General features: G+C 32.8%; 1 protein-coding gene across 3 annotated transcripts in view; it reads right to left on the reverse strand.

The window, feature by feature from the left end:
- Positions 1 to 1,849: 1,849 nt before the first annotated feature.
- The window catches only part of LOC127714904 (deleted in malignant brain tumors 1 protein-like), a 45,613-nt gene continuing 20,085 nt past the window's right edge, over positions 1,850 to 27,377 (reverse strand). For 2 of the 3 annotated variants that reach the window (XR_007987993.1, XM_052220930.1), the window contains one exon: positions 27,067 to 27,142. Coding sequence is in view for 2 of the 3 variants with exons in the window: in XM_052220930.1 (XP_052076890.1) it covers positions 27,141 to 27,142 (2 nt within the window). In the remaining variant the exon portion in view is untranslated. Of the gene's footprint in view, positions 2,679 to 2,904; positions 3,000 to 27,066; positions 27,143 to 27,377 lie in introns of those variants that run through there. The other variant, XM_052220929.1, reaches the window with a different exon arrangement.

The raw sequence follows: 27,377 nt of genomic DNA on the forward strand, positions 1-27,377 counted from the left end.
ATTTAGATTAAGATTAAGAATTGAAATTCGAGTTATCTAATATGAGTTCTATTTTTTTTTATCGCGGATCAAGGGCTTTTGCTCGAGCTTCCGAAAAGAGGGTTCAGAGGTAGGTATGCGTACAAAAGATAAACAATTTTACAGCAAACAAAACACAACATAGAAATTGAAATAAAGTGAGATGTGGTGTGATTGACAATGAAAAAATTATCCACCATAGTTTAAATGCAGTGGATGCAAGCAATCATAGGCAACCTAACAGCCTTCAACACATCGTATAGTTGACCACAAAAGACCACCACGTAAAAATGTGAAGCAATACAGACGAGAAAACTAACGGTCTAGTTTATAGCTAAACGATCTACAAAAAACAAATATGACACACATGAAACACATGAAACAACGACAACCATTGAACTATAGGTTCCTGACTTGGGGCAGGCATTTAAAGAAAGTGCACGCGGCGGAGTTTAACATGTATGTAAGCGCTAAATCCTAACCTAACCTAGTGTATACTAGCACAGCATAAGAAGAAAATGTAAAGACAGTTTTAATTGGCTCAACTCAATAGATCAGTATTACTGGGTAACATAAATCCATCATCGTGATCTCGGGTGCTTTGGAAGGGTAAGCGGATTCTGCTCAACTTGTGGCACCCGTCGTGTTATTCGTGAAAGTACAAACCCAGTGATTTGGTTTTATTTGGTAGTATACATTCGAGGAAAAGATGACGGGATTGTAGTTACGACAACTGGAACCCATCCGTCGTCACCTGTGAAACAGTGAAACAGATATTTCAAAAAGTATTTTTTTTCAATTAGTGCGTGGTATATCAGAAACTGCAATTAATAAAAAAAATGCTTAATATTCATATGTTCAAATGAACATACACGCTAAAAAAAAACCGTAGAATTTTTATTTTATAGAATTGATGCTTTGGAGTTTAACATGTATGTAAGCGCTAAACCCTAACCTAACCTAGTGTATAATAGCACAGCATAGGAAGAAAATGTAAAGACAGTTTTGATTGGCTCAACTCAATAGATCAGTATTACTGGGTAACATTAATCCATCATCGTGATCTCGGGTGCTTTGGAAGGGTAAGCGGATTCTGCTCAACTTGTGGCACCCGTCGTGTTATTCGTGAAAGTACAAACCCAGTGATTTGGTTTTATTTGGTAGTATACATTCGAGGAAAAGATGACGGGATTGTAGTTACGACAACTGGAACCTATCCGTCGTCACCTGTGAAACAGTGAAACAGATATTTCAAAAAGCATTTTTTTTCAATTAGTGCGTGGTATATCAGAAACTGCATTTAATAAATAAAAAGTTTAATATTTATATGTTCAAATGAACATACACGCTAAAAAAAAACCCGGAGAATTCTTATTTTATAGAATTGATGCTTTGTTGCTTAGTCCCCCCCCACCCCCACCCCATTTCCCTTTAACTTTAGTGCGAGTTGATTTAAAGTGTCTCATTTGTTGAAAATACAGTACAAGTCTTTTGATTTGTGTCGTATCTGCGACAATAATGTAGCGACAGTGAGATACAACAAACCTATATGCCGTCGTCGGTAGTATCGTCGGCGTCTTCTTCATTTAGATTGTTAGGTTTCTAGTTTGAATTGTTTTTGTATTTTTCATTTCGAGACCTTTTTAAGCTTACTATGTGGTAAAGACCATACAGTCACACGATGATTATCTCGTAATTACGCGATAGTTTTCTCGTAATTACGAGATATTTATCTAATTACGAGATAAATATTTTTTTTGTGACCCTAATAGGCTTTCGTTACTTGTAATTTAGAAATATAATAAACATATAAATCAGTTTAAAATGCTGGAATAAATTATTATGTTTGCAATTTTATGGTCCAAATAATGACTATTGTCTAATCACCTGTTTTATCATTACCAATATAGTATGAAATATTTCAATAAAATACCATAATCCAGAAAATGATTAAACATCATTTATCAGTAAAATAACTAAATTATGAAGTTTTATAGTGAAGTTTGTAGTCTTGACTTGGCCCGAGAACAGTTATTTTGTAGTGCATTTCTTTTAGACAATTGATGAAAATATTTAAAAACCCACCTGCTCTTTCTCTGATTTTTTACAGTATGGTGTACTACTTTTGTGACAAATTATATCTAAATTATAGAAAACTTCATCAGCTGTAACTCAAAATATGGACAATTTTATGTTAAGGGGTCTTGAATTCTTTTGACAGTTTCAGACATACTAATTTCTAACCTTTTTGAGCTGGACCAAATCACTACTTTACTTAAAATGCATGACCCAAATTATTTTACCGTGTAATTTCATCCCCCTACTTGCTATTTGAGGCATAAAACATGAAGAAGTAAATTTGGAAGGGCATGAAAAAAATTGCAACTAATACACTGTTCACAGAAGGGACTATATTTGTAGACAAGGAAAATCAAAGGAAGATAACTGTGTTTTCGGACCATTTGCTAGAATCATACTTCTAGTAATAATGATAATGGTCAGTAGTTATAATTATAAAAATGAAAAGAAAAGAAAAGGATAACATATTGTTATTAGTCTTTAAATTATCTGTAGATCTTAAAGTATTTCAAGTCTTTCTTTCTTCAGCTGATATCTGTGTAAAATGGAGTATACATCATTTTAATTTGTTTCTGTTGATGCTGAAAAAAATATGAGTTTTGAGTATTAGGTTTATGTTCACATATTTGTTCTCTGCGATGCAAGGCGAACTTAGTCCGTCCATGACAATTAAAATGGGAGATCTAATAACAAAAATGAAACGAATCATTTCTTGGTGAGTATGGATAAATTCTATTATTATTAATTGCAAATGTATACCGTCTTTTAGTATACAAAAGTACTTATCAATTAATGTCCTATACCTACATTTTTTGGTAGCGCATTTCCAAATAACAATACAGCTGACAACTGCAATTAACGCAACAGCGGCAATGCATCCAACTACAATTCCAGCAATTTCTCTACAAATAGAGAGTAGAGGTTTGTGAACATGCATCACTCCGTTACTAACCATTTCTCAAGTACAACATGTATTTGAGAATTTATCCTAACAGCTAGAGCGAAATACTAATTCAGTCGAAGTGTAAATCATAAAAGCAACAATAACAAAACAAATATTTTCTTTTTTATTTCTAACTTTTGATTGTGTATCTAGATTTCGAGACTATTTTCTTTTCTTTTTAAAGCAATATATGCGGTGTCGAATTTCTGTTATACATTTACATTCCAGAACAGTAAAGCATTGTTAACTTTGACTTATATAGTTTGTTGTATTATCCAATATAATGTAGCAAAAAAGATAGATATACTAAAACGCCTTGTACTATTTCTTTTTATAAATTATTAACCATGTCATAATTGGAATGAAATTTTGCTACACATGTCATGATAATAGTTATTAATAATACAGTTCTAAATCGCAAATATAACAAGCAAATTCAGTGCTACGCCAATTTAAAAAATAAATTAAGCAAAATGATCTGAACATCGGATAGACGAACTGACAGTCAAATAGTTTTATGAAATAAAGGGCGTCCAAGAAAGGATCAGATATGTACTAACCCTATAAACACCCCCTTTAAATCATAGAGTTTTTTGGCGTTTCACACGTGGTTTGTATTCACTGTTTGAAACAGTCGTAAGTGCGTATTAATAAAATTGAAAAGCCAAAAAAAAAAAAAGGACGTTCGCATGACCGTACTGCCATAAAAGAAGTCAAGATAACATGTTATACCACATTGTACTTTAAGAGTCTAGAATTGTACTTGATTAACACCCCTTAACACCGTAATGTCTCGGTAGGTTTCTTTAAATCGCAATGTCGCAGTAAGTATACAGTGGTTCTCTATATAAATAATTCATCTTAAAATTATACTTGCCTACTTTATTTATCTAAAAAATATATTGTAAAAGCGTTCGTGTCTATATCCGTTATTCTTACCCGTTGGACAGACTTGTATCTTCTTGTTCTGTCACTTTAGCTACTAAAATGAGAACACGATGTACCATATTTTTAATATCATAATCTTTTCCGCAAATTTATAATTTTTCTGTTTGGTATTAAATCAATAGTTAAGATCCATTTTGTTACATCTGGTGATCCGTTTATTTGACAATCGCCAATGGCAGTCAGCAGGGTTTAAGAACATCCGTTGCTCGACCTGCTAGTCAAATGCGTTTTGTTAAAGTATACTTTTTCACTTTTTTTAGTCTTTTGGAAAATGTTGTTTGTGCTGTATTTAGACCTCTCTACCAAGAAATTTGTTTTGCATGCACACGTATAAACATTAGGCTTTTTATCCAACGCAATCATAGGTTTGAACGTTGTTTTCAATTTAGACTTGTTTATATTTTTTCGTTTGGGCTTGTATTATATTTGCCTTCGGGTTTATGTGATCCGTTCATCCTATTACGACTCTTCAAAATTCAATAGTCTATCCTAAATTGAGGTAAATTATATGGCCTTCCAAATACCGTTTCGATCCCTAACATCACCGAAGAGACATTAATTGTCGAAATCCGGATATGGTGTACAAATTTTTGCACCTTTTGTTTGCGGTATACCATCTTTTCCGCAAGTTTATTGTTTTCTGTTTGGTAATAAATTAATAATCAGATCTATTTTGTTACATCTTGTGATCCGTTTATTTGGCAATCGCCAATGGCAGTCAGCAGGGTTTAATAACATCAGTTGTTCGACCTGCTATATAGCTAGTCAAATGCGTTTTGTTAAAATATACTTATTCACTCATTTGGTCTTTGGAAAATGTTGTTTGTGCTGTATTTAGACCCCTCTACCAAGAAATTTGTTTTGCATGCACACGTATAAACATTGCGGTTTTTATCCAACGCAATCATAGGTTTGAACGTTGTTTTCAATTTAGACTTGTTTATATTTTTTCGTTTGGGCTTGTATTATATTTGCCTTCGGGTTTATATGATCCGTTCATCCTATTTTGACTCTTTCAAAATTCAAGAGTCTATTCTAAATTGAGGTAAATTATATGGCCTTCCAAATACCGTTTCGATTCCTAACATCACTGAAGAGACATTAATTGTCGAAATCCGGATATGGTGTACAAATTTTTGCACCTCATGTTTACGGTATACCATCTTTTCCGCAAATTTATTGTTTTCTGTTTGATAATAAATTAATAGTTAAGATCCATTTTGTTACATCTGGTGATCCGTTTATTTGACAATCGCCAATGGCAGTCAGCAGGGTTTAAGAACATCCGTTGTTCGACCTGCTAGTCAAATGCGTTTTGTTAAAGTATACTTTTTCACTCATTTAGTCTTTTGGAAAATGTTGTTTGTGTTGTATCTAGACCCCTCTACCAAGAAATTTGTTTTGCATGCACACGTATAAACATTGCGGTTTTTATCCAACGCCATCATATGTTTGACCGTTGTTTCCAAATTTAGACTTTTTTATATTTTTTCGTTTGGGCTTGTATTATATTTGCCTTCGGGTTTATATGATCCGTTCATCCTATTTTGACTCTTTCAAAATTCAAGAGTCTATACTAAATTGAGGTAAATTATATGGCCTTCCAAATACCGTTTCGATTCCTAACATCACTGAAGAGACATTAATTGTCGAAATCCGGATATGGTGTACAAATTTTTGCACCTCATGTTTGCGGTATACCATCTTTTCCGCAAGTTTATTGTTTTCTGTTTGGTAATAAATTAATAATAAGATCTATTTTGTTACATCTTGTGATCCGTTTATTTGGCAATCGCCAATGGCAGTCAGCAGGGTTTAAGAACATCAGTTGTTCGACCTGCTAGTCAAATGCGTTTTGTTAAAATATACTTTTTCACTCATTTGGTCTTTTGGAAAATGTTGTTTGTGCTGTATTTAGACCCCTCTACCAAGAAATTTGTTTTGTATGCACACGTATAAAAATTGCGGTTTTTATCCAACGTAATCATAGGTTTGAACATTGTTTTCAATTTATACTTGTTTATATTTTTTCGTTTGGGCTTGTATTATATTTGCCTTCGCGTTAATATGATCCGTTCATCCTATTTTGACTCTTTCAAAATTAAAGAGTCTATCCTAAATTGAGGTAAATTATATGGCCTTCCAAATACCGTTTCGATTCCTAACATCACTGAAGAGACATTAATTGTCGAAATCCGGATATGGTGTACAAATTTTTGCATCTCATGTTTGCGGTATACCTTCTTTTCCGCAAGTTTATTGTTTTCTGTTTGGTAATAAATTAATAATAAGATCTATTTTGTTGCATCTTGTGATCCGTTTATTTGGCAATCGCCAATGGCAGTCAGCAGGGTTTAATAACATCAGTTGTTCGACCTGCTATATAGCTAGTCAAATGCGTTTTGTTAAAATATACTTATTCACTCATTTGGTCTTTTGGAAAATGTTGTTTGTGCTGTATTTAGACCCCTCTACCAAGAAATTTGTTTTGCATGCACACGTATAAAAATTGCGGTTTTTATCCAACGCAATTATAGGTTTGAACGTTGTTTTCAATTTAGACTTGTATATATATATATATATATATATATATTTAGCCAACGCAATCATAGGTTTGAACGTTGTTTTCAATTTAGACTTGTATATATATCTATATACAACTCGTCTAAACATCAGCCCAACAATGTTAGATCTGTAAATTTGCTTTCGCAAATTTTTAGTTCTTCCCTCGACGGGATTCGAACTCATGCTACTGAGATATCGTGACACCAATTCGCCTGCACTGTATCTGACGCGCTAGACCACTCGACCACCTAGGCTTCACAAAAATAAAGCTTTCGGTGGCCGGGTGTTACCTTTCCTCGTCAGTTTTAATCTGGCGTCGTAATACAGTACATGATATATAAGGCATGAAGATGGAATATATATATATACAAGTCTAAATTGAAAACAACGTTCAAACCTATGATTGCGTTGGACAAAAACTGCATTTTTTATACGTGTGCTTGTAAAACAAATTTCTTGGTAGAGGGGTCTATTAAATACAGCACAAACAACATTTTCCAAAAAACCAAAAAGTGAAAAGTATGTTTTAACAAAACGCATTTGACTAACAGGTCGAACAACTGATGTTCTTAAACCCTGCTGACTGCCATTGGCGATTGCCATATATATATATGTATAAAACGTCTGAAAAATAGTCAACGATTTTTCCCACGAGGGCGCTGGATCGTTACGAGTAACGATACATGTACACAATAAATAAATTATATAAACGTCTAAAAAGTGTACACAACAACACCAATAACAATAAAAAGAAACTATAGATATAGATTCTTACATTGATACCAGTGGGTTATCGGATTTATCCAATTGAGATAGTTAAATTATCAATTTTAAAGTCCGAGCCTCGGCGAGGACTTTAAAATTTATAATTTAACTATCGAGATTGGATAAATCCGATAATCCCCGAGTAACTATGTAAGAATCTGTTTCTCTAATGCCTAAAAAATAAATTTTCATTTTTTGTTAAACAAAAATCCCCTTCGAGTGCCTCCCAAATTTCGCAAGGTTGTCAATTTCATAAACACCTGTTAGCATATTTTGATTCATTCAGTTAGCTGATTAAGTTTATGACCCTTAAACTCGTCCAATCATCTTCTGAGATCACCGGCAACCACACGTTGATTATTTTTTTTTTATATACAATGAGTGCAGAAAGGTATAAGTTGTCAAAGAATTAGAGAAATGTAATTATTTATAAATATTTCGGATAACAGATATCCTTCATCAGTAAATATGATTTTGATGTTGAATGAATCATATATCAGTCTACTTAGATTAAACTTTAACAATCTTGAAATTTATACAATAAAAAAGTCAAACCGAACATCAGGTAAGACGCTTGCACAATTCTAAATATGTGTTAAACACGACATAGGTTATATGGCTAATTACAACAGAGGGTTCAAATATATGCTTTAAATAAAAATAATAATGTGCGGTATGAACTAGCACAATTCTTAAGCTTTAACGGTGACGACAGTTATGATGTTACAAGAACGATTGCGTCAATAAGAATTCCAAATAAACAGCACTGAACATTTCAAATTTGACAACGGTAGAGTAGTTACAACAGAGTCTGCACATTTAAACATCGCAAACAAACGGCCGTTAAAATATAATAATAAATTTTGACTAAGGTTAACTAGTTGAACGTGGCTTGGTACTTTCACATCCCTCAAAAAATTAAGCAATTTAAATTGGTATATTCAACAGATTTATTTTAGAGATGAGTAAGGTAAAGAAATAGAAACAGAGACTGTAATAATAAGTAATATAACCCAAATGTGAAGCACTGCATGGAGTCGAACTACATCTTTTCATTTATCCCATTTGGTGCCAAAGTTGTTAATTTTCTTATCCAAAATCTTTCCCGAGTGAGTCTATCCTCCCTAGACCACGCAGAGTTGTGGTCAATGATTGCAATGGTCAGTCGATTGAGATCTGCCTTAGTGTGGCCAGGGGATCTCAAATGTCGACTGAGAGGGAGGTCTGGCTTGCATTGGTAGTCGCTACGATGACCGTTCATTCATTTGTGAAACGGCTGTTCTGACTCGCCAACATACTGTTTACCACATTTACACTGTAGGAGATACACAACATTTGTAGTCTTGCAATTAACATTGCAAAATATGGTTTATTTTGTACCAGTGGAGTGACTGTTAAAAGTCTGGGTAACCAGTATTTGTTTGCAAGTCAGACATCGTTTGTTTCCGCAACCCTTACAAGAGCCCACAGACGAAGAGCCTGCTTGAGAGGATAAATCAGCTCTCACCAGCAAGTCTTTAATGCTTTTTGGCCTGCGGAAAGCCAGTACAGGTGGCTCGGGAAAGATCTTGGATAGTTTAGGATTTTTTTCGATATCTTTCCAATTTTCGCGGATTAGGTGAGATAAGTTGTCAAATTTTGGATGGTAAGTCAACACAAAAGGCACCCTCCTGTTGACCTTTTTGACTTTATATTGTAAAAGTTCATCTCGGCTGATGTTGTTATCACGAGAAAAACCCTTATCAATGTCTTTTCTTTTGTAGCCTCGATGTTTTAGGTGACCGCGAAGTTCTTGTAGTCGTGTTTTTGCAACATCGTTGGTGGAGCAAATCCTTTTTATTCGTATGGCCTGGCTGAAGGGAATGCTCTTGGTGCAATGTTTAGGGTGACAACTCAAAGGAGATAGATATTGATGTTTGTCTGTGGGCTTGCAATACAGATCTGTAAATATGTTTCCATCCTCACTTGCGTTGTAGTGTCAAGAAATGTTATCTTAGAGTCAGAGATTTCATATGTGAATTTTATTGAGGGATGGGCATCGTTGGCATGTTGAATGAACAAATTTAGTTCTTGTTCAGTATCATTCCACTTCATCTCAATATCATCGATAAATCGGAACCAAGAGAGGGGTTGATAAAGAGAAGAATTGAGAATTCTCTGTTCTAATTTCTTCATTAAAATATTGGCATAAGACGGGGACATCTTTGTTCCCATTGCTGTTAACAACTTTGGCACCAAATGGGATAAATGAAAAGATGTAGTTCTATAGCATGAGAAATAAAATCGAAGCTGCTAGAATTGTTACTGGACTACGGCGTAATTCCTCAAGACAAAACTTTATATTGAATTAGGATTAGAAACTCTGGAGAATAGACGAAATAAACATAAGCTTATACTTTTTATAAAATATTAAATGGGATGACAACTGCATACTTAGTCCAGCCATGTTTTCCCAGACAAATCCCTTATACTTTGAGAAATGAAAATAATACTTTTCACCTCCACTTGCTAGAACTAGCTCTTACTTTAATAGTTTCATTCCTTCCACTATAAGACTCTGGAACAGTCTTCCTCTGATTATACAACAATCCCCGAGTTTATGTATATTTAGAGGTAGACTAGACAAACTTTATAAGACTGATGGAATATTTAAACCTTTCAATAATTCAAAAAACACAATATTAGCCATTGTCAACTTAGAAATAATGCTAGCAACCTAAAATCTCATTTGTTTAATCAGTTTTTATCAGAGAATACTATTTGTTCAAACTGTAATCGACCTATTGAGGATAACCAGCCCTTCTTTTCTATCTGCCATAAGTACAATAATGTAAGACAGATCTTACTTGATTCCATTTCAATTTTTGATAATGTTGACATAAATATTGACTTATTACTTTTTTGAATTAAATTGAGAATGGAATTGGGGAATATGTCTAAGAGACAACAACCCGACCAAACAGCAGACAACAGCCGAAGGCCACCAATGGGTCTTCAACGCAGCGAGAAAATCCTGCACCCGGAGGTGGTCCTCAGCTGGCCCCTAAATATTGTGTACTAGTTCAGTGATAATGGACGTCACACTCAACTCCAAAACATATCAATGAACTAAAATTAAAAACATACAAGACTACCAAAGGCCAGAGGCTTCTGACTTGGGACAGGCGCAAAAATGCGGCGGGGTTAAACATGTTTTGTGAGACCTCAACAGATTGTTTTCGTATGATATGAATTTTGCTATTTTTAGATCTGTTCAGAAATACATCAGTGACACTCAACGTTAAGTTTATTTTTAATTTATGTTTTATTTAGAGGTTTTTTTTCTTTATTTCTTTCCTCCTTTCTACAACATTAATTCATGTATTCCCCTAAGTATGCTTAGTGTCTCTTCTAAACCTTATATATATTATATATATAAATATATATTTCTAATGACTTATAAAGGATATCTACATGTATCAAGGCACATGAATAAATGATGATTAATTTGCATACATACTTAAATATACTATACGTTTATTAATTAATACTGTAAATATATATTTTCTTTTGTGTGCTCATAAGTAACATGCATTTTCCTCTATGTCATATTATTTTAAATACAGTTGTAAATATTTGATTTATACCTTGTACATGTAATATGGAGAGAGCTTTCATAGGCTATGCCTGTTGCTCAATCCTTTTCATATCTTAATGAATAAAATATGTTTAAAATCAAATAAAAACAAATCCAAATCAATTTTGTTGAAGATGGAACATAAAAATCTATGTCAAAAGCACAATAACTAAGACAAAACAAACAAACAATTACAGATGTGTTTTTCGGCAATTTGTAAATTTTTCCAATACAGCTCTGCTTCTCTTGGGCAGCAAGAAAACATGTCAAACAGTTTGAGTTACATCTCTTCTGGTAACCGAGGACCCACAACAAATAAACATGAAAATGGCTCTCATCAATCTAGTATCATGAGTATATCCGCTCAAACAAATTGATCCGACTGACTGTCTTATATAATTTTAAATCAAGGACTTGGCGGGGAACTTACAAATTTTAGGTAATAACGTCAAGTAACAATCCTGCTGTACTATATCCATTTTTCCCCCATGCCATTTCTTCCGATGGGAAAAACTGGATCGGAAAAATTGGCATGATCCATCTTTTCCTCCGCATTACGATGGGGACAATCAGGATGAGGAATATTTCTCCCTATTGTAGGACGAGAAGCTCATTTCCCCTATCGATCTTGTAATAACGTCGGCGACGTCAGTTGGAAAGTAAAACTCTATTTAAGGATAGTAACCTTCTTTTAAGTATTTTTGTGGTACCACACCATCATCGTATGATTACACATTCTATATCAGATGATATATATATATATATATAGTAAGTACGTCTAAACAAGTGACAACGTTACGACAGATCCATCCATTGAATCACCATTGAAGGTGATACACGGCTGAAAACACATATAACAAAAATTTGCTTCTGCAAATTTGCAGATTTAACATTGTTGTGCTTATACTTATATATATGAAGCATAGTCTGATGTAATGATTACATCCATTCTCCTCCGTGAGCCCGTGGTATGTGTTAAAGGATTTTCTGTAGTAGGTCGTAATGAATATGATTTCTTTATATATTTTTCGGGACCGCCCGCAGATGACTGCTTATTGTAGGAAGGGTACCATCGCATTGGATATAATGCAATCAATTGATGTCTTGTTTGCATGTTGAATTCGGTATTTTTGTGCTGTCTCCGTACAATGGCCGCATATCTGTTCCATTTCACATTTGACCCGCAAGAAAATGGAATTACAAATCAATTAAACATATGACTATATGACGCCATGAAATATAAATGCGAAAATGCCTATTAGTTGAAAAAAAACTAAATTAAAATTTAATCTCATCAAATAGAATTGTGTTTGGCATGCACTTTATAACGTGTATCTAAATATTAAGCAAGTACAATGCCCTGTGTAATGAGTTTTGTTGCAACCACAGGGCCAATTACTATAGATAAGTTATATACCGATGTCCGTTTTCAAGGATGTTAAATATATGAATGGATAAAAGTTTCAGCCTATCATATGTCAATGGGTGGCAATTTAATAATACAATAAATCAATGAGTCAAACTATGTTTATGAATATAATTTATAAATACATTGTATATTTATCACATATTTGTTACGAAAACATTGGGTTTTGCATATGCAATTACCGCAGAATTGTCCTACTCTTATTACGCAAAAAAATTGTTATTGGTTATTGTGTCCTGACTCCAAATAACGTGACGTCATTGGGTCCTTTACGAAAATGGCGAACAATGACGGTGCTCGCTTCATCGCAGTGGATGAAAGCGACACGGCAGACTTTGTAGAGCAAATGATAAACGCTAACACAAGGATTAAAACTGAATGTGACATTACAATTCTAAAGGAGTGGTTACAAAGTGCTGGAGAGCTTCGTTATCCAGATATTTCAGTTGTAATCACGTGACCAATTCGGAAAAACCTGTTCTATTTTTAGATAGATTTTCATGTTGTATGTGCCTTGGATGAGTGTGGCTATCCATCGAATTAGAGTTCAAATTAAAGTTCTGGTTACTGTTTGAGTTAAACTTTGAGTTAGTTTTCGATTTCGAATTCAAGTCATTATTAGAATTAAAGTTTTAGTTAGCATTGAGTTTCGAGTTGGACTTCGAGTTTGAATCACATTTAAAGGTAGAGTTCTAGTTACAACATTAAATTTGAGTCACTTTTTGAGGTAGAGTTTGAGTAAGATTCGAATTTAAGTCTCATTTAGATTAATTAAAATTTTGAGTTGAAATTCGAGCTATCTTATATGAGTTCGTAATTAAATTTTTTATCGCCAAACAAGGACATTTGCTCGGGCTTCCGAAAAGAGGGCTTCGGGGTATGCGTACAAAAGATAAACAATGATACAGTATACAAAACGCAACATAGAAGTTGAAATAAAGTTAGATGTGGTATGATTGACAATGAGACAACTATCCACCAGAGTTTTAATGCAGTGGATGTAAGAAATCATATATAGGCAACCGTACAGCCTTCAACACAGCGTAAAGTCAGCTACAAAAGGCCACCATGCACGATGTGAAAAAATTCAAACGAAAAAACAAACAGTCTTATTTATAAATAAACAATCTACAAAAAAAAAGACACACATTTATACAACAACAACAATTGAACTTCATGCTCCTGATTTGGGGCAGGTACATAAAGAAAGTGCACGTTGCGGAGTTTTATTAACATGTATGTGAGCACTAAATCCTAACCTTACATGGGACTGTTACAGTTGTGTAACAGCACAACACGAGAAAAAAATGTAAACTAGACAAAGTGATGCCCCCGCATTCAACTCATTTAACTGCTTATACCCCAAATTGACAAAAACAAGTTCGACTATCTCCCAAAAGAGCAAAAGATAATAAAAAAAAAAACCCTGACCACATGCACACTTTCAATATATGTACAACCAGACAGTAAAGAGAAAACTTCCTAGGATTCAAACTGTAGGAGGAGTTATGCGGAATAACTATATACCCATAATGGGACGGACAGACGGACGGACGGACAGACGGACGGACGGATGGACGGACGGACAGGGGTAAAACAATATGCCCCCAACTTTCAGTTGCGGTAGCATACAAAACAGTTTCATTTGGCTGATTCAATAGATCGGTATGACTGGGTAATATAAATCCATCGGGGTGATCTCGGATGCTCCAGAAAGGCACCCGTCGTGTTATTCAAGAAAGTACAAACCCAGTGATTTGGTTTTATTTGGTAGTTTACATTCAAGGAAAAGATGACGGTATTATGGTTACGACCACTGGAACAAGTCCGTCGTCATATGTGAAACAGATATTCCAAAAGTTTATTTTTTAATTAGTGCGATGTAGATCAGGGAATTCAATTGATTACAAATAAAATATTGATATTCGTATAAGTTCAAATGATCATTTACGCTAAAAATAATTCGGAGAATTCTTATTTTATAGTATTGATGATGCTTTGTCGCTTAGTCCGAGCCCCCCTCCCCCCGTTTCCCTGTAACTTTAGTGTGAGTTGATTTGAAGTGTTTCATTTGTTAACAATAAAGTTCAAGTCTTTTGATTTGTGTCGAGCCTGCGACATCAATGTAGCGGCAGTGAGACACAACAAACCTAAATTTCGTCGTCGATAGTGGCGTCGGCGTCTCCATCTCCATTTTTTTTTAATTTCTATTGAGTTTAACCTTTCATTATACATGTTACTAAACATGTATGCCATCATAATTTTGAGCTTTTAGAATATCATACTGTATTTGTTTACCTCGACTATTGTATCTGTATTTATACTGTATGTTTCTCTGTAAACTTGTATTTAGTTGTTAGAGAATAAAGTATCTATCTATCTATCTATAGATCTTTAGGTTTCTAGTTTTTTACATTTTTCATTTCGGGACCTTTTATAGCTTACTATATGGTATGGGTTTTGCTCATTGTTGAAAACCATACAGTTTTGTTTTAGTTAAATTAAACCGAATTAAACTGTTTTGACATGATAAATTTGTAAACCTCCATGAAGTGTTTTAAAACTTGTATAGGAGTTATTCCTCAATTTCAAGAAAAAGCATCTACAGAAAACATTTTTTTTTTATTTTTTTTTTTACCGATAAATGTATAATAGATAAATGTACAGCCGATCAACATGACGCTTTTACACTTACAGCAGCAATATCAGCCGAGACACAGGGTTCCGTGGAATATTTTACAAATACTGCTTCCGTTTGAGAACTTAGGATAAAAACAACAGGACCAAGTGGTTTGGGGATATCTTAATTATGTCCGAAATACTGTAAACTTTTTAATACTTTTTTTCTTATTATTGTCTGCCGTTCCCCTTTTTCATACCAAATAACTCTGAACAACCACTCGAACTTTAATTTGAACTTTAACTCAATGGATAGCGATACCCATCCAAAGCACATTAAACAAACGATATATTTAAATCTGTTTAAAAATAGAACATATTTTTTTCCGAATTGGTCACGTGGTTTTACCTCATCAAGTAATGGGATAACCACATCAAAGAATAACAGGACCACATCAAATAATGAAACAAACACATCATGTAGTGTAAAATCGTCAAATTTTGAAACATCATTACGTAATGTTAAAACCATATAAAGAATAGGCAAATCATCATTACGAAATAACAAAACCACATCATGTAATGAAACAACTACATAACGTTAAGTCACATTCACATCAAGTAATGTTAAAACCACATTGACTAATGACACAACCACATTAAATAATGGTGAAACCACATCGAGTAATGACAAAACCATATTGAGTAATGACAAAACTATATCAAGTCAATACGAAACCATATCGTGTAATATCGAAATATCATTAAGTAATGACTATTCCTTATTGAGTTATATCAAAACATCATTACGTAATGTCAAAACCATATTAAGTAAAGACAAAATATCATCAAGTAATAATAAAACAACATAAAGTAATATCAGAGTTCCACATAACACAGCTGTGGCGTTCCATACGGATTCGTTAAAGTGCATTCAAGCAGCTATGAATAGAAATATAAATGAAAAAAGCAACATCAGTATTATAGGACAAGGAATTTGCTCATGCTTAGGATGTTCTATGGGCGAAGCGAAGGCTTTGAAATGGAAAGGACTTGGCAACAAAAGAAGACGTGCAGACGCTTTCACTTCTGAAGAAATTGATTCCTTGTTCAACAACAATCTTCTAGGAACAAGTAAGTTTTATTATTCAAGTAGTAATAAAGTATTGACTTTAAAGTTAAAACACAGTTCCCGTTTATACTGTGATAGTAAATGACGTCAGCAGTTTGCGTTATATACAGTAACTATAGTTGTATTGTTAATTTATGCCTACAATTTTTATTATAAATTACAAAGTTTTTCCCAGAGAATGTCTTCTCAATTAATAAAATTTCGTTGAATATCTATAAAGAAGAAATGTCATTGTATTTGTATAAGGTAAGCAAATTTGAATATAAATCAATATTCAAATGTATATAATTGCGCATATGTTCAATTTCAATGTATGTTATTTTAGGTAATCCTGAAGCCTTAACAAACACAGTCTGGTTAAATCACTGTCTCCATTTTAGCATGAGAGCATACAGATATGTTATTTGGTTATGTGACAATGAAAGCAACATCTGAAGGGAAACACTATCTTGAATATCCTGAAAGAATGACAAAAACAAGAAAAGGAGAGTCTGGAAATACTAGGTCTTTTGCACCTAAAACCCAGGTACATTCCGTATATAATTATATCATGATATTTTAATATTACAAGAAAATGTATTTTTAATATTAATACATATATACTTACAATAAATCTAATTTGTAGCAAACAGAACAGAATACAAAAAAGCCGAAATCTTATTCTTAATACCTAACAAAACATACATTCTCTGCGATTTACATTTTATATATACTTGAAAAAATGATATATGTATTAATATTTAAAAATAAAATTTTCATCCTTTATTTTGTATATTTAATCAGTGGTCTTCTTTGTAGGTGACACAAGATGCCCTGTAAATGCATGTAAAGAGTTTATGAAAAGACGGCCTGTTGATACTTTGACACCAGAGAGAAGGATGTATCTGTCAACAATCCACAATATTGCCCCTGACAGCACTCATTCTCATATTAGAGCATTGTGGTTAAGTAAGCAAGCACTAGGACAAAACAAGCTTGGTGACTTGGCGAAAAGTATGTGGCTTAAAGCTGGTCCCACAGGTCGTTAAGTTAACCACAGGCCATAAAACCACTGTAACTTCATTATTACATTCAAAAGTTGAGGCTACTCAGATAATGCAGTTAACTGGACATCATAGTGTTCAGTAAATAAACCAATACAGCTCTGCTTCTCTTGAGCAGCAAGAAGACATGTCAAACAGTTTAAGTGACATCTCTTCTGGTAACCGAGGACCCACAATAAATAAACATGAAAATGGCTCTCATCAAAATAGTACATCCGCTAAAAATATTGAACAATTATTAGATAATGATTTAGCAAATGTAGATTTAAATTCAGTGGTTGCTTGTATTGAAAATTATGAGAATTCTGATACAATGGCCATTAGTAACAGTGTCCAACCAACTGTTATCGATTTAGCCCCAGTTATGGCAAATTCTCGCGTTTGTGTATTACCATATTCAAAAATAAGTAGAAATAAAACTGTTGTGGTTGATTAAATGGTTATAATTGAACGTTTTTTTCTCTTTTCTGCAGAACTTAAATATATGATAAATAGATTATGACATGTCATTTCCATATTTGCCCCGGTATTATCCCTCGACCAATATTGGCCCTCGACTCGGGCTGATATGGGAGTCTCTGGATGGCACCAGGGCCAATATGAAAAAGGGCATGTTATAATCTATAATTATTCCTGCGGTGAAAGTGTTAGTATCATGTTATTCTCCACAGAGTCAATATATCAATAGGGATATGTTTTCGTATGCAAACTGCAACCCTGTACCAACATAAAGGGGGTGCACCCCCAATCCCTGAGCCTAGACCTTTTAGGTGAGACGCGAGTACTTTCAAGCGGTACTCAGTCAAATATATATAGAAACAACAAATGATACAAATATATATCATTATATACAAAAATCTAGAAAAACACAATTTGATTAATTGTCAATTCAGCAACCCATGGGTGGCGTGAAAAATAGGAGAATGGAGCGCATCGTGAATTACCGAGGGAAAATATTGAGCGGTAAAACTAGTTATAAACAATATTTTAAAGAAAAAACTCACGCTTGAAATGTGTAAGATCTTCGAAATACTTTGTTAGAGGGTAAGATTGACAAATAATGCCACATGCATACGCGTTCAGAAATCATTCAGTTGTTTCGGTTGGTTTAATTTTATTGCTGAAATTAAATCAGGAAATTAATTTTATCCGTCCCCGTGTAAGTTATTAATCATTACGTCATTATATGCAATTTAAGTCGGCCCTTTAAACATGTTAAACTCCTAAATTTAGCGACTTTTTCTGGTTATAACTCAAGTCTGCCTTATCTACCAAAATGTATTCCTTTATATCGTTTTCTAAACAAGACCGAGATAAGATACTGGTATTTCTTAATTAACAAAGGAGAAGGTATGATAAGACCCCGTTTTTTTTAGCTCCTTAAATTCAAATATCAACACGTTTTTCTGATTGCGACTCATGTCTGCCCTATTAACCAACATTTATTCATTTTATATCGTTTTCTAAACAAGACCGAGATAAGATACTGATACTTTGAAATTTACAAAGGAGATTAAGGTATGATAAGGCCACGTTTTTATTTGGCTTATTATAAGTATTATAAATCTAACAAAAAACACCATTTATTTGTTCATTATACATTTGTCTGTCGGACAAGATATTTACGTTTTTCACCTTCGTCTAACATATTGGCATTAGTGCTTCAAACGTTTTGCCATTTAGTACAAATGAAAACATCAATAACTGCCAACATAGCCTAAGTTTAAGATCTTGTCATTTATATTTAGATATGAATGAAGGCAGCAAATCTTATAAATCGATTGATATAACAAATCAAAGTAACAAACAAAAACTGAGAAAATCGCATAAGCTCCAAACGGAGCGAGACCAGGTGTGTTGACAGGTTAGCGTCTCGTGCTATACATGCATCACTCGTCATGCAAATCAAAACTCACTATGTTCCAATCAGAAAAAGAACAGAATTGTTAAAAGTACAGATAGTTGAGTTGAGTCACAGACATATCGTATCGTCAACCGATTCATGAGAGTGACCATAAAACTAATGTAGTATTGATTTAAGATTTGTTTCTCATATGAATGTTAGAGAATTTTTAAGTCCGTATAGTGTGAATATGAAAGACCTTAACCAACAAATATATCTTGCTTCAAAATGTATTTTACAAAGATTTTAATGTGTTTAAAAGATATATTTTAGGTACGGCATTGGCTCATATATATTTAGTAAAAAAAAAACCATGCATGAAATTGCCATTTTAAGTCAGTTATCATTTTGATAGGAAAAAAGAAGATAAAAATTGAAAAGACAAGATAAAAATTTTCTTTCATCAGATAATGTCTGTGTAAAATGGAGCATAAACCATTTTTATTTGATCCTGTTGATGCTAAAATAAATGTGTTTCCAGTGTTAGGTTTATGTTTACATATTTACACATTTGTTCTCTGCGATGCAATGTGAAATTTCCTCGTCCATGACAATTAAAACGAGAGATCTAATAAAAAAAAGGTAGCACATCGTTTCTGTATGGATAAATTATGATTGTTTTTTTTTTGTATCAAACTTGAAATAATAAAATACAGGTCGTCGTTTGTCGCTGTATATCGTATTTGTTCTTCGTTCATTGTTTTGTACATGAATCAAGTCGTTAGTTTTTCCGTTTGAATTGTTTTAAAATTGTCATTTCGAGGCCTTTTGTAGCTGACTATGCGATATGGGTGTTGCCCATTGTGGAAGGCCGTACAATGACCTATAATTGTGAACTTCAATTTCATTTGGTCTCTGTTGGAGAGGTGTCTCATTGGCAATCATACCACATCTTCTTTTTATATTTTTTGATACATAACATATAGTAAACTAAACTGATCTTCAAATCAACGTGAATATCTCATGTATGATCATATCGAAATATTAGAATATTGTAATGGTGGTCAGCAAATTTGCAATATTTCTATAGTTTTTAAATTTTTGTGAGTAGATCTTTGAGTGTTCTTTCATCCTTTCCTAAAATACTGTTGTGTTTTGTAAAATGAAGATCTAAAAGTTTCTTTCCCAATTAGGCATTTGCAAGAACTACATATACTTCTTTTGATAAGATCATAAAAGTAAACTGAAGTTTGCAAACGTATGACGACTTTTAGTCTATAAAGTATTTGACAAAGCATGTCCTATATCTTCATTTTTTGGAAGCACATTTCCAAAAAACAATACAGCTGACATCTGTTACTAACGCCACACCGGCGATGCAACCACATACAATTCCAGCAATTTCTCTACTAAAACAAAACTAGAGGTTTGTGAACATGTATCACTTCGTTACTTACCATTTCTCAGGTACAATCACCACAAGTACTTCATGTATTGAAGAATTTATATCTAACAGCTAGAGCGAAATATTGATGTAGTTAAAGTGTAAATCATAAAAATAACAATAACAAAACATATATTTTCTGATTTATAACTTGTGCCTATCGATTTTGTATCTAAATTTCGAGATTTTTCTTTTTGTTTAAAGAAATGTATGCGGTGTCGTATTTCTGTAATTAATTTACTTTCTAGAACAATAAAGCGTTGTATGACATGTATGGTTTACTGTAGCTTACAATATAATGTAACACAAGAATATAAATACTAAAATGCCTACTAACTTCTTTTTATATTGCTCCAAATATAAATAAGGAATAGAGAAAAAAAGGCAAAAAATAAAAAAATAAATAAATAAAGAATAGAGAATAATGGAGTATAAAATTATCAAGATTAGAGAATAATGGGCAAAAAGGTAAAGATTAGAGAATAATGGGCAAAAATAATGGGCAAAAAGGTAAAGATTAGAGAATAATGGGCAAAAAGGTAAAGATTAGAGAATGATGGGCAAAAAGGTAAAGATTAGAGAATAATGGGCAAAAAGGTAAAGATTAGAGAATAATGGGCAAAAAGGTAAAGATTAGAGAATAATGGGCAAAAATAATGGGCAAAAAGGTAAAGATTAGAGAATAATGGGCAAAAAGGTAAAGATTAGAGAATAATGGGCAAAAAGGTAAAGATTTGAGTAAATGACAACAAAATTAAAGAATAAAGAAATGAAGGACCCAAAATCAGACCTTCAGTGCTAAATGGCAAATATAACAAGCACATTTAGGGCGACGCCAATTTAAAAATCACTTCAGCAAAAGGATCTGAACATCGGATAGACCAACTGACAGGCAAATTATTTAAGGAAAATAAGGACGGCTAAGGAAGGATAACATATGTACTGGCCTTATGAACATCAGTTTTAAAAATGGAGTGATTTGCCGTATCACACGTGGGTTAGTGCGTATTAAGAAGTTTTGCAAAGCCGTACCTTCATGGAATGAAGTCAAGGTAACATGTTTATAACTCATTGTACTTTGAAATTTTAGAATTGTATTTGATTTACATACCTCAAAACCATAAATGTCTCGGTAGGTAATTTTAAATCGCAATGTCGCAGTATACATACAGTACTGTACAGTGGTACACTAAACAAATAATTTATTTTACAAATTACTTTTCCTTACTATGTTTATCAAAACAATAAATTATAGAAGTGCTCCTGTCTATATCCATTATTCTTACCCGTTACTTGTATCTTCTTGTTTAGTCATTTCAGCCACTTCGATGGGAAAACAGTGTACTATATTTTTAATACAATGATAATTATTATACGTAGATTTATATTTTACAAGATTTAATGATTAGAGTTACAGATTCATACAATTTAATTCAATATAGTATACAAATACACAAAACAACTGCAACATGTGATTGAACGCGACTAAGATATGAAAACCATTATATTAAATGGAAAAGTAAAATACAAGTAAGTGAAGGTATATCAGTAAGTTTGAGAGTAGCTTTTATTGACAGTTATGATATATATGTGTCACAGATGACCACATACATGTCCCACTGTCGTAGCCACAACCCCGATTGTGATATAACCGAATGAGACTTTTCACATTATCATCATGACGGGTGCCACATGTTGTGCAGGATTTGTTTATCCTTCTGTTTAATTTGTTCTGGCGTTTTTTGCTGAATGAGGAGACATTTGAACATCATGTTATAACGACACATCATACAGTGAACGGTAACTTTTTCACTGGGCACATTTTCTTTTGTTTATAGATTTACCTCCAAGCACTTGGGTGATATTTTTCTTTTCTGTGCATTATCATGATTTATTACCTGTAGATAGACTTTATAAATTAGATAAAATCTAAACTAATTGATGCACTTTTATCTTAAAACCTAATTGTTACAGGTTTAGTAATGATCATGATAATGCTGATGTCAATTTTGAATTGTGACATGTGATACATGCTTTATAGAGAAAAACATACAGGCGACATAAGAATCGGCATTATACGTAATAAGTGAATAAGGATTGATACGTAAGGGATTAAAAGTTATCTCTCTCCCTACAGAAAGTTAGATTAAAGAAAAGTGAATTAAATTTTTAGTGTATACATTACGAATATACACGCAGATATCGTTTCTTTGTTCATAGTGATTACTTAATATTAGTACTGATAATATCATTTTCACCTGGTGGATGTGTAATGTTAACGGGAACAGACATACGTAAGAACAAGTAAATATCCTGGTAATTGTATAATTCGTTCGTCAATTTACGTATTTTGAATATCTCTTGCGTGAATCAACATGTCATTGTGTGACGAGGTAAACAACGGGTCTTGAATTGAAGTAAAATTCTTCAAATTAATTTCAGTCAAAAACTGTCTAAAGCCAATTTTTGAATATAAAAGTAAGATAATCATTACACTTCGTTCAACCCTATGTATGTATGTTATTGTAAATAGCTTAAACATGTCACTTGTTCAGTTTTCGTCGTTCTTTAAGTCAATATTAATAGTGTAATAATTACGGGAAGGGCAACTGTTTGCCTTCACCTAGAGCGCATAGATCCAGCATAATTGCCGTTTTTGTCTTATTAGATTAGAATTCATTCATGGGGGTTTGAATTTATACTGATTTTACCAAGGGTTTATGCCAATATTTTACCTATTGCTAACGGTGGTCGTAAGCTTTTTAGCATAAAGGGCCAACCCGTGGTAAAATCAGTATAAGCTCAAGCCCCAGTAAACTATTTCTCAAACATGCACGAAATATTTAGTAATATAACTTTAAGACACAGGAATGATGAAACGTGAAACAATCAAGAGAGCAAACCAACCACATTCTTAATCTAAGATTTATAACATAAAACAAAAACAATAAGACGACAACCATTTAACTACAGGATCGACACAAAAAAATATCGTAACGGGGTATTGATGGTGTTAAAACAGAGCAAACTTTAAATATAAGAATATGTAAGTTGTGCTATGTTGCAATTGAGACAACCATTTATAAAGACAAATACAAAAATATGAAAAATTGTATTTCCACGTGTACAGTTGTCAACGATGTCAGCAATACCGTATAGTAAGCGATAAAAGTCCCTAGCGGGAGAAAATGTGAAACAATTTAAAGGACAAAACCTACAGCCTGATTTATATAACAATACTGAATGAAAAACAAATACGACGGACATTCTATGACTGGCACATCAAGAATTACGCATGGTGTATTGTGTTTGTGAGCGGTCAACCCTCCTTTTAACCTTCGACATTGCTGTCTATGTTACAATGCAATTTAACAACAAACTGTAACAATCAGTAAGGAAATGTTTTATGTTGTTTTGATTATAAAGTGTTTATGCAATATCTATTTACTGTTAATACGGTACAAAAATATCAAATAAATCATGATATATTCAAGTAATCCCAAGTCTAGTTACAACTATTCTGAAACATCTCCCATTTCATATGTGCTTGGAGTAAAGATATACTGGATATGTTTAGGTTTTGAATTTTGAGATGTCAATTAAAGGCCATAATAAATGCATAAATATAATTTGTCTTTAAACGTATTAGTCAAGAATTTCTTTTTTTGTAAGGGCTGGGCTACTCACGGTTCCTTTATATCCGTAAGTATGTTATGTATGAAGCTACAATCTTTGAATGTGTTAATTACAACACTAAAAAACAACAATTGTGTAAATGAATTGATCACAAATCTGGGGTTTTTAATTTTTTATTTGGACGTTACAGAACAATTCTAAGCCTAATGTGTTTTCTTTTGTAAAAGAAAATCGAGAGGTACGAAAGAGACATTCAACTCATCAATCGAGAAATGTACACATTTTTTCTCAATTTGATAGACAATTTAGGGGATTTTTGATAAAATACTGAATTTGATGTTAGAAGTAAAACCTAGGAATATTTATAAGAAAATCTCTGATTCTATTTTCTATTAGAAAATATTCCGTTTCTGATCAGAATGATTCATTTTGTAGATATCTTGTAATTGTAATTTGTTCAAAAATTGAAATAATTATGTTGACGATAGCAAAGCAAACGAGTTTAAAAATACACACACCGTAAGAAGGAGCCATAATAGCATCACCGTTCAAAAAAAAAGTAATATGGAACTAGTCGTGTACATCTTATTTCTACATTTAAGTCAAGATATGAGACCGACTTCACTGTATACATGTATGTGGTCTCCTAAAGTTCGTTAGGTTGGATCCATTCATCATAATTACTTAACTTTTGATTAATTAGTGAGAGAACATCATCGTAAAGGCGATACGATAAAGATAAGGCTAGCTGCTGTTCATTCCCCCGAGAAGCTCCTGTATGAAGTCTGCATCATGTGAATAAGGCGACTGGAAGATAATCAAAGTTGTTTCCCATAGGAACGTCGATTGTTTGTTGACAAACAAATCCTCCAAACGTAACAAATAGGTTGTCAATAATAAAATGAAGCATAATAAAGATGTTAATTTAAATGAAATATGTTGTCTAAATCAAAGTTGTTCTTTTTATAAAGTATACTGTATCTCTTCCTTTAACAGGATATTTGTATCTACGTTGCCTATTCATTTACTGAAACTAAGTGAGACTATTTCATTCAATATGTTTTTTAACAATAGAATAGAGAATATTAGTGCAAAAGATAGAGGTCAAGTAATTTTATATCATTGCAAAAGGAAAGAGACTAAGAATGTATGTACTTTTTTTGGATCTTTGAATTTTTTAGTATCAACATCTGATTCACTCCGCACCTAGGTTAAGTAGTTTCATAGTAACGATATAGCTTGACTTTTGTTGCTGACGACATTTATTTTCAAATTGGCAGACTCAGCAATATAAAGTTGTAAGGACACGTATGTTTCAGTAATTTGTAATACCCAGTACAGTAAAGCGTGATCCAGTTCTTCATGCTTGGTTGAAATTACATAGAAATATAAAACATACGTATGATATTCAGGAGTTTCTCTTTTGTAAGTGACGTTGGATTATATGTTGAGTATCCAAGTGAAATGTCAATACCTAATTCCGTTATCAAGCAGTTTATGTAATTTGATAACACATAAAGCGGTGTTGGTTGGAATTTTATCTGCTTCGAAAACAACATTGTGTCACAGAGGAAGACAGGTGCTTAGCCACAATTCGGTCTTTTTCGATAGATGTAGAATGAGGGTTCATAAGCCCAATCTTCTTTTTTTAATTATATTATCAACGACTTAACAGTATAAACTCATTCAATTGGTATGAAAATATTCATTTTTACGTTTAGACTATTGCTTAGCATAAACATTGACTGAATCTATCAGTATTTTAATGTTGTGTTCTCAAATGACGATTAATTCAGGTTCATGATCTTTCAGGCCTCTAGTAAAAACATTTCGGAGAGAAGCGTTAATGACAATATTCAGGTTAAAAGTAATAACAAAGCCAGCCGGTTATATATAAGTGACAAACTAGCACAAGGGCAATTATGAGGTTTAGTTTTGAATTTGTCAATAATGAGAAATTCTCAAGACGTGTTTATATTTCAAAAGTTTATTCGCGATATGAATATGGTTATAGTTATGAGAAATGATAGGAACACACTGATCTCCAAATTCGGAAAGTCTTTTGGATTGAACTGATTTATGATGGAAGATATTCCCCAAATTGATGATTTTTGTTGGTCAATTAAAATTTTCGAATAAAATCATTATTCATTCGGTACATAATTTCCAATGCAAACTGATTTGAAAGTTTGTTACAGACAATTCCCGAGATGATAGCTGTAAGTTTTGCATTGGTTAAAATAGGTATTTTCAATAGTCAATTATGATGTCAGCTTAATTTCTCAATTAGAAGCGTAAGTTCATAATCCGTAGCATCAAAAAGATACTTTCTTTCAGATTGAACAGTAACTGAACAAGCCCGGGAACCACCCCTATTTGTTTTGTTTTCGCATGAACAACTTCACTACATCTTACCAGAGCAACTATATAATTTACATAAAACGGCTTAGCTCTTCAATATTTTGTATTGACCAAACGTCAATATACTAAATTCTATTATGAAAATAAATCTTGGATATGCTTGGAATATAGCTGTTCTGTGTCTTATCTTCAAGCTACGACAATGTAAATGAGCTAGACCATGCACCAGTATTTATATACAAACTTCTTTAAAAAAGTACAATAATTTCTGAACCTTTGGGCGGTACGGATGTGACATACGGACTGTCAAACAGAAAAATAGCATACAAAACATGCATAAATATATATTGATAATCACAAGAACCCGTTTGAAAGGCTATATTATTCTTCAACTGTCTAAAATTCAATTTAAATGCACAAACATTTTCATATTTAAAAAATTCACTATGGCCAAAATGCGATACTAAATTCCTTACTGTTTTTTGCTTCCTGAATCTTGTACATACACGGCTCTAGCATACGAAATTATTATAGTGGTATCTTTTATAATATTTTTAGAAACATTTCAGAATCATGCAACTGATAATAATTGTCAGTAATTATAAAGAATAAAAAAAAATAAAAAATGACATGATGTTGTGATTGTCTTTCCTTAGTCGATCTTAAATTTAATTGATGTTCATTTTAATTTGGTTTCGTTGATTCTGAAATAAAGAAAAAAAGAGTTATATTTATATATATATTCATATTTTTTACTTTTGGATTCAATTTAAGCACTAATTTTAACAATTTATAGATATTTCTTTGTATAAATGATATGTTGCATTATTTGAAATGCTTTTCTTATAGCACAAAAGAAGGCAGGTTACAGTGACAATATGACACATTGTGTACCTGTAATGTCTTTGTAATGAACTTATTAATCAACGTGACAATGTA

This window comes from Mytilus californianus, unplaced genomic scaffold (assembly GCF_021869535.1).
Source record: "Mytilus californianus isolate M0D057914Y unplaced genomic scaffold, xbMytCali1.0.p SCAF_9, whole genome shotgun sequence".
NCBI classification, from domain to species: Eukaryota; Metazoa; Mollusca; class Bivalvia; order Mytilida; family Mytilidae; genus Mytilus; species Mytilus californianus.